Genomic DNA, 12505 nt, shown 5'->3' with positions numbered 1-12505 from the left:
TTCTCTTAGTTTTTCCCTTTTTCCCAGTGAAACAGGAATCAAATGTGGATTATAAAGTTGGAGGGCCCCTAGAATTCATATAACTTAGTTTAATTTACTGAGTGTCTACTATGGGGAAGGAACTTTTAGGCACTGTGAGCACCTTGGAGAACAAAATAAACAAAGCCCTTTAGGGAGCTTACATTCTGGTGGAGGGATGCTAACTTCTAGAACATTAGACAGTATGTTAGCAGGATACAGTTTACGGAGAAAAAATAGAGTAGAGAAGGTGAATTTAGAATGTGGTTGTTTGCAATTTAAGTAGATTAGTCAAGGAAGGTGACATTTGAGCAGACATGAAAAGGTGATTTATTTACTTACATTAATCTAAGAATCTAATTATTAATATGACATACCATATTTTTACAAACATTGTAGATAAAAACCAGATAAATTTGCTAATTACATGTCCAAAACCACCAGATGGCTTAGTGAGAGGGTGGAGAAAGACACTTGGTCTCTTCTTGCGGGTAAAGGATGCTTTCCACTCTATCACACCAGGGCTTGAGGAACCAACTTTTTCTAGTGAAAGTACGTGAAGGAAATTCAAGTGTCAAACCCTGAGTGTCCCAAATCCTCCAGCCTTCTCAGATAACCTTTCCTTTTAATAAGGAAGAAAGAAAGAAAAAGAAAGAAAGAAAGAAAGAAAGAAAGGGCAAGACTAGAAAGACAAGACAAGAAAGACAAGAAAGCTCAGTCTCCTGACTGATAGAATAGGACCTCGAGTGATGTCCCCACTTTCACCTCAAAGAACATAAAGAATCTCATGAGGTCTTTCTCCAATTTTCGCTTCTTCTAGAGTTTCAGTCTCCCCTATGTGTTTTACTTCTCTCAAGTTTTCCTTCCTCATCCCCCATCTTGAGCCCAAAGATGAACACAACTTTCTTTCCCTGTAGTTTAATGATGAAACACCAATACAATACCAGTGATGTAGCAGGTTTTCCCTAAAGATTGGGGTAAAGAAGGGAATTACACTCCAGCACAACACGACAAAAATTTAACATTTATCTGGGGATTTAATGTACGGCGTAGTAACTATAGTTAACAATACTGTATCATATACTTGAAAGTTGCTAAGCGAGTAGATTTTTTTAAAATTTACTTTTTAAGTTATTTTATTGAGGTCATAATGGTTTATAACATTGTATAATTTCAAGTGTACATTATCATATACCAGTTTCTGTATAGACTACATTGTGTTCACCACCAACAGTCTGGTTTTTATCCGTCACCATACATATGTGCCCCTTTACCACCTTCGCCCCCCGACCCCACTTCCCCTCTGGTGACCACTGATCTGTTCTCTTGATCTCTGTGTTTACTTATCTTAAGAGAGTAGATCTTAAATATTCTCACCCACTCCCACCCCCCAGAAAGGTAATTGCTAATTGCTTGTGGAGTTGGAGGTGTTAACTACCTCTATTGTGGGAATTGTTTTGCAATATAAAAGTGTACCGAATCATCCAGTTGTATACCTTCAACTTGCACAGCCTTATTTGCCATTTATATTTCAATAAAGCCAGAAAACATTTTTTAAGATTTCCTATTAATTATTTCTACTGTTAAAATTCCTTTGGCTCTCCCTCACAATGGGACATTCTCACCGATTTTGAGAAATGTCCCTGCCTCCAGCCAGATTCTTGTACCGTTTCCTCGTCTTCACTCCAATGCCAAGTGTCCAACACCATTCCCACTGACGGGAGGGGGGAGACCTATTGACCTGCAAGCAGAGTTCTATTGCCTTTTCCACTTTGTCCTTGAACCCGCCCTTTCCATATTCGTAAAAATACCAGCCAATCGAGAGATTTCTATTGTGGGCCACGTATTTTGCAGCTCAAAGGAGGAGCAGAAACTCTGGATTTGCAGTTTTTTCTTTCCTGACAAAATTCTTGGATATGGCCCCTTTCTCATCAGTCTGTGTAAGCAGAAGCAAGCACTGTAGAGAATTATCCTCTTCAGAAGAGGGATTATTTGATGCCCCCTGGAAGGCAGAAATGGCTATAGTCCATTTGCAGTTAGAAAAAAAGCAACCATTTCTGTTGAGCTGTAACTTGCTATCCCCGGTTTGTGCCCTAGGGCCTTGTTTGGGAATTATGCTCTCAGAAGGAAGAACTCTGGGGGGGACTGCTTGCACAACCTGGCTTAAGCAGTTTATTCACATTCTGGGGAGTTCTTTGAGCCATCCTTGATGATGTCCACTGGATTAAAAAAATCCATCACGTAAAATTATTAGAGTAGATTAATGTTACTGAGGCACAGTTCTGATCTTGTCACTTCCCTGTTTAAAATCAAAACAAAACAAAATGGCAGTCCTTTTATCCCACTGTTCTGCTCCGGCTCCCATTGGCTTTTAGAACAGATGAGAGGAGGAAGTCTAGTGACAGTGCTGTCTCACGACGGCCAGGGCTGTCGGTGCGTATTTTCCTCCTTTCCATCCCAGGCCGAAATAAACACGGTGTCCACGGTCTGCTATTAGCAACATTGTGACAATGGTGTCTTTTCTTCTGATCCCTATCTTGCCAGTTCTTTACCCCTCCCTGTCTTTGGTAGTATTCAATGTCCTCAAACTCTCTTCCTGTTCCCTATTGTAACTTGCTCCATTCAAGGCCCAGAAATATTTCACACTACAGAGACTATTAATGATAACAACTACAAGTCTAACCTATTAGGTGGTGAGTTACTGGATGACGGGGGCTTGTTAGGAGAGTGTGTATGTGTGGCAGGTGACAGTGTTCTACATTCTAGCAAAGGTCCCAGCCTTACACTCAAGGCACAAGGTAGAAATGGAGGCATTTGGGGCACCAACAAGAGGGTACAGGAGATACTGGGATTTCTTCAGATCCAAAAAGCATATTTTCCTCTTTCCCCCCATGTTAATACTTCTGACAAACCTTCTAATTGATATAGCCATTGAATGTGCTAGTTCTTTTGCTTTCTCTTAAAAGTTACCAATAAATTGAGGCTATGCCTTATAATCAGCATGAACTTTGCATAGAGTGAGTTTTAATGGGAAAGAGGAAGAGAGTTGGAAGGCATTGAATGCTACCAAAAGGAGGAAAGAGTAAAGAAACAGAAAATTACTGAGAATTAAACTAATAAATTGATGCTTTGCCAATAAATTGATGCTGTGCCAGTGAAATGTTGGAAGCAAGGAATACCTTGCTATGAGAGGCACGAAGTTTCCTTCACATATCAAACCATTAAACATTCTGCTTGCCGACTGTCTTGAAATCCAAGACTAATGGAAGTTATGTAGACAATACCGTTTCTTTTTTTATCTTTTCTTTATTTTTTTTTAATGGTTTATAACATTGTGTAATTTCGGGTGTACATTATTGTTTATCAGTTCCTGAATACACTTCATCGTGCAACCCTTGGTAGTCTGATTTTTGTCCATCATCATACATATGTACCCATTTATCCCTTTCACCCACCCCCAATCCCCTTCCCCTCTGGTAAGCACTAATCTGTTCTCTTTATCCATATATTTGTTATCTTCCACATATGAGTGAAATCATGCAGTATTTGTCTTTTTCTGTCTGGCTTATTTTGCTTAACATCATACCATCAAGATCCATCCATGTTGTTGCAAATAAGAAAATTTTGTCTTTTTTATGGCTGAGCAGTATTCCATTGTGTGTGTGTGTGTGTGTGTGCATACACATACATATATATATACATATATTTATACATGTGTATACCACATCTTCTTTATCCATTCATTTGTAGAAGGGCACTTGGGTTGCTTCCACATCTTGGCTATTGTGAATTGTGCTGCAGTGAACATAGTGGTGCATAAATCTCTTTGGATCATTGATTTCAAGTTCTTTGGTTAAATACCCAGTAGTGGGATAGCTGGGTCATATGGTATTTCTATTTTTAACTTTTTGAGAACTCTCCATACTGTTTTCCACAATGGCTGCACCAGTTTGCATTCCCACCAGCAGTGTATGAGGGTTCCCTTTTCTCCACATCCTCTCCAACATTTGTTGTTTCCGGTTTTGGTAACTGTAGCCATTCTGACTGGACAACACCGTGTCTTGACAAAAGCTAATTAAAACCAGCAGAACACGTCGACTCTTGAGCTTCAAGCTCCTGCTATTTCACCTCAGGACCTCATAGATAGAAGGATGGTGTTTTGAACCAATATTCACCTGACTTGTACAAGTTGTTAACATGCCTTGTGGATTGAATATTAACAATTAAGTGGTGTTAATATAAAGTACGAAATAGTCAAGTCTCCAAAAGCCAGAGTTCTGATTTTCTGCTGAGACCATTACAAACAAAAACCTGTTATACAATTAGAATGCCTCATGGTAAAATAATTAAAAGCTTGGGTTAAGATAAAAATATTAAAGATCTAGTTTTCCATGAAGACTGATCATACCGAGTCTGCAACCTTGGAGGAGGAATTTTAACCACAGGACACAGATAGCTCCTGGCAGAGTCTTTGTGTATTTATTTGTGCCTAAAAGCACATTTCAGGCAGCAGAGCTTCCTGTGGCCTAATTCAAATCAACGGAGCACAGTAGGGAGTGAAGACGGTATCCAGTCTAAGCAAATAATCAAAGCTTTATGCAGTTCTCCAGACGTCAATAGCAAAATTAGAGTTTCCTCTGTTTAATAGAGGAATGCGTCTGACCTTGGGCATTATGGGTAATTTATATTTTCTTCATTTATTTTTTTGATTATCTCCTTATTTTAGACAGTGGCTGCTGTTTACTGGGCACTATGCACCAGGCTTCGTTCCTCTGTCTTCAAGAAGTTGGTCAGCTACGACAGCTGACTGACTCCTTCAGACACACAAATAGAGGTTCTTTAACAGGTGAGGACATTGCAGAGAACAAAGGAAGACCCCTTGAAGGCTGCTTCCTGCGTGGGTTGGGGCGCAGGAGATGCGAGTCAGGGAAGACTCCCAGAGCCCAGGAGACATGAACTAGATCTTGTGGAAGAGACAGGCTTTGTAGAGGTGGGGTCAGCAAAGACCCCTGAGAAGGGAGGAGAAGTCTGAACAAAATAGAGAAATTGTCCCCCAAAGGCTTGCTGGGGGCACTTCAGAACTATCCACAGAGTCGAACCAGAGCAGAAACAGGAATCTATAACTGGATTTTCATTCCTTCTCTTGTTTGTCCTGGTCCTAACTCTGACTTAGCCTTTGGGTACAAGTGTTTTAAACCAGTCAAAATGAAGGACAGATGGAGAAGAGAAACCTGAGGACTACAAACAATTTATTAATTACTGGTAAATCCATTTTCTAAGGCCTAGAGTAGAGAGAATGGACTGTTATGGTCCAGAGTGCTCCACTGTAAACACAGATAACAGCCAATGAGGTAGATCTTACTGTCTTTCATTTTACAGATCCATCAAAAGATGGTCAGGAAGTTTGAGGTGCTTAAAAACTCGTAATAACCCTGCAAGGTCTCCTCCTCCCCATGCTCCAGATGAAGCTCAGAAAGCTTAGACGACTTGTCAATAGTACCACAGCTCACTTCTGGTTGAGCGGACTTGAGCAAAGGTCTCCTGACTCCTAGCTCTTTGCTCCTTTCCCTCCACACCCACTGCCGCAGGCAATTGCAGGTACACATCCTCCACCCTCCCTTACTCCAGAGAAAGACACCACTGAGGGTTCTGTTTGCATTTTACAGATTCCATTTCACTAACTGAAAATGCTGAGGTGGTCAACTTGTATCACTTCCATGTTTCCCAGTAATGTTTAACCTTAAGTCAAAACAATCTAGGAGATAAAAGAGCATGTTATCTGGCAAGTCCATTCCACCCCCGGTGTATTAATTTCAGAACACATCTGAATTCCTTCTCTGTGGCATATGCTTTAATAGAGGAACAGACAGCTCCTGGCCAGGGTCAGATTCTGAGTTCTCCTCTGTTGGTACCAGTACCACTTTGTAGTCCACGTTGGAGATCTTCCCTGAGCACAACCTGGGGCCTGAAGATACACACCAGTGCCTCTGGTCATCACTGTCTTCGGAGAATCACAGCCTCCTCAAGACAGAGCATCCGCTGCACTGAGCTCTGCTTTCAGAAGGAACTTGTCCCTGAGACCTGGTTGAAAGCAACTCTCTGGTGCCGTCCCCCCCAGCTATGGAGGTGAAGAGCTTCGTGGTTTGGGATTATGTCGTGTTTGCAGCCCTCTTTATCATCTCCTCTGGAATTGGGGTGTTCTTTGCTATTAAGGAGAGAAAAAAGGCAACTTCGAGGGAGTTCCTGGTCGGAGGAAGGCAAATGAGCTTCGGCCCCGTGGCTTTGTCTCTGACAGCCAGCTTCATGTCAGCTGTCACTGTCCTGGGGACCCCTTCTGATGTCTACCGCTTCGGGGCTTCCTTTGTGGTCTTCTTCATTGCGTACGCACTTGTCATCGTCTTCACATCAGAGCTCTTTCTCCCCGTGTTCTACCGCTCCGGCATCACCAGCACCTACGAGGTGAGACAGCTACTCTCTTCTTCTTCACCTTGGGAGGAGTTGCTATTTTCTCTCCACTTGAACCTTTTTTGTTATTCTTTTTTTCCTCTAGTAATGCACAACCTCCCGAAGATAACACATGGTGGCTGAAGAACGCTCTCTTATTTCAGGACAATTACACGTCATGGGAAAAAATGTGTCATTGTCATTGGGAAAAGCTTAAGCTTGGGCTGCACACACCTGTTTTTCCACCTGTAGAATGGGCATGTGAGGTCAATTCCATGAGGCTCTTTCAGTGATTAACTGAGAACCTGTGTGTAAACACCTAAGGAGTTCCCTAACTTGTAGGAGATTCCCAGTGAAAGGGAGCTGAATTCATTGTTTAGATTATTACCATCATTATTCCAAAAAGCACACAGAACACATACTGTGAATGTTGTCATTTTCCAGCTATGAAAACTGAGATACAGATAAATGACTTGGCCAAGACCGTATAATAGATAAGGCCCACTGAGAACCCATTTTGTCTGTATCCTTTTCCATCTGATAGTAGAGCTGAGCACTAAAATACAAATTATTACTACGCTGCAATTTTTAGTGAGGAAATGGTAATGTTATTGAAAAATTAGAAAATATCTTAATGAGAAGGGATTGCTAAATGATATAGGAATTATTTTAATGAGAGGAAAATGAGGCAGCAGTGTTCTTATTTTGCAATAATTCTCAAGAAAAATATCATGCTAAACATTGAATCCGCATGTCTGATATTTAAGTGTGATCATAAATCAGTTTCTATGAAAAGGGGTTTATTCCCTTGTCGAACATCAGCCCTACTGAGTCAGGGCAGAGGACTCTTAAGAGACCTATTTTTTTTAATTCTGTAAGCCAAATGATTTTAAAGGATTACTCTAGACTTCAAAAGCCATTTAGGCAAATAAACACTTTTTAGAAAGTTTTAAAACTTATGATTCCACAGATGATCATATCCCAAATATCCAACATCAATCTCCCCTCCCCCCAAAGAAGGTAACCAGGATGGGGTCTTACCACAGCTGCCACCCGGGATGCAGATTCAGGAGAAAATGACTAACTTTATGTTTAATCCTAAACATGTAGGCACATATCCCTGCTGCTCAGAAGTGTGCTTCAGAAAATATAAATATGTCCTAGATTTTCCCATTTAGCTATTAAGGTTTGACTCCCAAAGGCAGTGCTAGCATTTTAAAAAGAATCGCCTAAGTAACAGCTAGAGAGAGAGAAAGAGGGAGCGACAGAGAAAGGGAGAGTCAGAAAGAGGAAGAAAGACAGAGAGAGGAAGAGGGAGAGACAGAGAAAGGGGGAGAGAGAGGGAGAAAGAGGGAGAGGGCGAGAGAAGGAGATAGAGGGAGAGAGAACTTAAGAGTCAGGAATTAGGAATTCCATTCCTAAGTCCATTGGTTAACAACAGGATGGCTTTGTGCAAGTTTCTTAACATTTATCAGCTCCAGTTTCCACACAGAAAATAATAACTCCCCACTTTCCTGAAGGCTTTGTCAAAGGTGAAAGAGCTCTCTAAACTATAAAAAACTACCCAAATGTGGAAAATCATTTTTACCCCTAACCAGCCCTTCGATAAACGCGCGTTAAGCAGCTACTATGTCCTAGGCACACTCGAAGCCCTGGAGACAAAGCATTGAACCAAGTCCCTGCCCTCATGTAGCTAACTATGTAGCAGAGAAGGGCAGTCAACAAACATGCTGTGTAAGACAATTATAACTGAAATTTATATGCTATTTAACGGTGTGCGGAGCACTGCTTTGAGTACTTTACATATATTAGCTCCTTTGGCCTTAAAATAGCCTTTTTAGGTAGTTACTATTATTATCATCCCCATTTAACAGACTAGAAAACTGAGGCACACAGAGTTAAGTAATTTGCTGTGTGTCACACTGCCAGTAAGTGGCAGTTTTTCGAACCAAGGAGTCTAACTTTAGAGACTATAGGCTGAATCCTTGCGCTGTCAGGCCTGCTAAATATGGTACAGAAAAAGTGAATGGGTGTGGGAGAGGGAACTGACGCTGGTTTGGGTGGAGAATGTTGCTAATTCACTCAGGGGGGTTAAATGAGACTTCAAGGACAGGAGGGCAGTTCGGTGGAGATCCAGCGAAAGCAGGCAATCGCAGTTTAGAAGGGAAGACAGCGCGGGCTAAAGGAGCCACAGACGCTAAGGCCCTAAAAGGGGCGTGTGAGCAGCACATTTGAAGGATGGCAAAGGAATTAGGGCTCTCGGAGAAGAGGGGGCTGAGGGGAGGAGGACGAAGGATGTGATCAAGGAGGTGGGAGAGCCCTGTTACCTGGAGGAGCTGCGAGAGGGCGGGGCGTCAGACAGACGGAGGGCGTGGGCTATTCACAGGGCAATCGGGTTGTCACAATGATGGGGGCACGACTGGAGCTGGGGACACTAGATGTCTCACAGTATGTGAGACACACACGTCTACACGAGGTGATTGTACCATGAGCTTAGGGATTTCTTAGGGCGTCTTAGGGATGCCTCATTCTCAAAACCTACTGCAAATGCAAGTTAGTAGTACTTTACTACATAATAATATTAGCTTTTGAAAATAAAAAGTTAGACACACACACTATAAATTAGTATATTTTCCCCAAATTAAAATGGAATAGAAGCATTGTCTCGTGGTTACTGAGCAATCTGCGCGTTCCATTTGTGCCCCTCAACACAGACTTTGTTGGTGTTAGTAAAGTGCTCCCCTTACGACATTAAACCAACTGCAGATATGTGAAGAGGAGACTTGAGCCTCCCTTCTAATTATTAAATTAGTACAGACCCAGGCAACATAGAGATTTCATTGAATTTAATCTACAAAGTTTGTTGCCCTCTACATATTTTTAAATTTTTAGTACCCCAATAATAGGAAATCCAGATTGTGTAGCGTCCACATGAGGTTATTTTGGGCTTGGCTCTTGCTTTCTGAGAATCGGCAGGATGGCGCAGGGGCTCAAACCTGGACTCGTGACTCAGGCACTTGGCTTTGAACTCTAGCTCTGCTACTCACCAGCCGTGTGACTTTGGGAAAATTACTTAACTTCTCTGGACCTGATTTTCATGTACGTAAAATAGCGATATAAAAGAACCACTCTCGAAGGAGGTCTGTGAGGAGTAAATGAGGTGTGATACGCAAATACTTTTAACAGGGCCTAGCAAACGGTAAATGCCACATAAGAGTTTTGTATTATTATTGTTGTTCTTGTTCTTGGTGTTATTGTCCCCAAATTTATACCACTCAATCTCTCTGTAGCAGCTTGAATTTATGTTTCTTTGTTCATCTTCCATTTCCTGTTACTTATCCATAGATATTCTTTCTAGGGTCTTTGAAAGGACTAAAGGCTGAAAGAGGTGGAGCCTATGTCCATCCCCCCCCCCCCCTCTTGGAACTGTGATGGCCTTGGCACTTCCTTTGACCAATAGAATGTGGCAGAAGTGCTGTGTGAATTTTGAGTCTGGGCTTCATTGGGCTTATAACTTCTCCCTTTGCCCTCTTGGAATGCCGTCCTGGCATTGCTGTGTCAGGAAGCTGGTCTCGTTGGTCCAGCTTTTGGAGGATGAGTGGATACACAGAGGAAAAAAGAGGCACCCTAGTCAACAGCCAACACCAACCGCCAGGCATGTGGGGGAGGCCATCTTGGGCTTTCTCATCCAGCTGCTTGCAGCCACATGAGAGCCCTGGGGAAACAAGGAGAGGAATCACCCAGCCAATCCTCAAAATTATGAGAAATAATGAATCCGTCGTTTTTAAGTCAGTGAGCTTTGGAGTGGGTCTTATACAACAATAGCCAACTGATTTAAATGCTTTGAAAGGCAGTGGGATTTCAAGACTGAGACGTGCCGTCTGTGCTCCGTTATCACCAAGCCTGCCCCGCGTCAGAACATAAGGAATTGTTCTCACTCTGAAGCTACAAATAAGGTTCAGCTCATTTGCAATATCATCCATTTTCATTATCTCCACTTGGACAGTTTATAATTAGTCTCATCATGTCTCCGCTTCAGTTAAGTTAATTCCTTCTTTCTGTTTCATACACGAATAAATCCAGTCTGTTATCATCTACCCTTAGCACTAGTTTACAGGCTGGTGTCTACCTGCTCTCTCCTTTTTCTTGGACTTCCTACCTAAACCACGTGGCTTCTGAACTATTCTCTTTAATCCAAACTTTTTCATTATAATAATGCACAGGCTACTATTTCAATACATCTTCTTTTGTAATGGTTTCTAAGCATTATAGACTACATACTGTTTTTTTTGTAAATCGCTTTCCTTTTAGTTTTCCTTTAAATTACATTTGTGGTATTTTAGTAATTATATTTAAATTTTGAAAAATTAGATGTGTAGGTATAGGATACTATTATTGAATATTATTTTAGTATAGTAAATGATGTTCCAAAATATTTATTGTAAAATGGATGTTTAAGGTCTGAACTATCGTTACGAGGCCATCATAAGGTCCCTATAAGGCCTAGCTTCTCCTCCAGGTGAGAAGGGTCACTTCAGCATTTGGGCAGAGGAGTGACACGATGTGATTTGTGTTTTAAGAATGCTACTCTAGCTGGATGCTGAGCGTGATGATAAGGTTTCGACAGCTGAAGCAGGGGCCTAGTTAGGAGGTTGTTGCTGTAACTGACGTGGGAGATGACGGCGTATCAGAGTGGCAACAGACGGGACAATGCAAGTGGACATATTTTGAAAGTGGGGGAAACGTACCAGGATTCTTTTATGAACTGGATGTGCAGGGGAGAGAGAAAGAGGAGTCAAGGATGGCTCCCTGTTATTTGGGCTTGACCCAACAGGAAAAGCGGAACTGCTATTTTCTGATAAGGAAAAGAGTGTGGCTAGATCAGTTTTGGGGTTTTGAAAATAATCGAACATAATGATGGTAAATATTACCTGCAGTATGTTGTTTTTGTTTTTTTTTTTTTTTTTGAGGAAGATTATTGCTCAGCTAACATCTGCTGCAAATCCTCCTCTTTTTTCCTGAGCAAGACTGGCCCTGAGCATCCGTGCCCATCTTCCTCTATTTTATATGTGGGATACCTGCCACAGCATGGTTTGACAAGCAGTGCACAGGTCCATGCCTGGGATCCAAATCAGTGACCTCTGGGCCACCAAAGCAGGACATGCGAACTTAACCACTGTGCTACCGGACTGGCCCCCAACCTGTGGTATTTTTTAAAGCAGGCAATGAAGCATGCAACTTTTCTGCTGAACTTCCATTTTTACTTTTGACTATAGTAATAGCTATGTACACATCAAAATTCACCACTGAATGAGTGAGTGACTACATGGAAAGAAGGAGTGAATACCCTCTTCTTTCAGACGTAGAATTATGCAGTTGGAATAGTCTCTTTTGTTTTGTGAATAAGAAACCAGAGGCTTGGATCACAGAGTGAGATGGTGGCAAAGCTCAGACTAGAATCCAGGGAGGTTTACTTCCCACCCAGTCCCTTCTTTGCACGCATCTGTTTCTCAAGACTGTCTCTCTCGTTTGACTCAGTTGGCTGAACTTAATGGAACTAAACTGAGATTTTAAAACCATTGACTCTTTTCTGGATCCCTGCTTCAGTTTTCTCACAGCCTTCCCATTTTTCAGGAATATTTTCCCTCTGCTTCCCCAGACTTCATGTGCCATCCAGTTCCAAAGCCAACACCACATATTTTTAGATTTTGTTACATTTCTCCACTTCGGTTACCAATTTGTAGACAATTACCTATTGCTGTATAATAAAACAGCCCAAAATAAATCTTTTAAAACAACAATTTGATCTTCTCACACTTCTGTGGATCGGCAATTTGGCCTGGGCTCAGTAGCGTCCAGTAAGACAATAAGGTTCTTCTGCTGGTCTCATGTGGGGCCATCTATACGACTGCCATCAGCTAGTGGGTCCGTCTAGGATAACGCAGATGGGACAGCTTGTCTATGCTACATATGGTCTCATCCTCCAGTAGGCTATTTTGGGTTCTTTATGTGATGAGAAAAGAGTCCCCATCAACAAGAGGAC

General features: G+C 41.8%; 1 protein-coding gene across 2 annotated transcripts in view; it reads left to right on the top strand.

Annotated features, from left to right (window-relative positions):
- Positions 1 to 5523: 5523 nt before the first annotated feature.
- Positions 5524 to 12505, top strand: part of SLC5A12 (solute carrier family 5 member 12) — a 47576-nt gene continuing 40594 nt past the window's right edge. Inside the window, exon 1 of one of the 2 annotated variants that reach the window (XM_001504990.5) lies at positions 5524 to 6477. In XM_001504990.5, the coding sequence (XP_001505040.2) occupies positions 6139 to 6477 (339 nt within the window). In that variant the 5' untranslated portion in view covers positions 5524 to 6138. The remainder of the gene's footprint in view (positions 6478 to 12505) is intronic. The other variant, XM_070273464.1, reaches the window with a different exon arrangement.

Source organism: Equus caballus, chromosome 7 (genome assembly GCF_041296265.1).
Source record: "Equus caballus isolate H_3958 breed thoroughbred chromosome 7, TB-T2T, whole genome shotgun sequence".
Taxonomy (NCBI): domain Eukaryota; kingdom Metazoa; phylum Chordata; class Mammalia; order Perissodactyla; family Equidae; genus Equus; species Equus caballus.
Note: the sequence above shows the minus strand (reverse complement) of the source record. Positions and strands in the feature narration are given on the sequence as shown.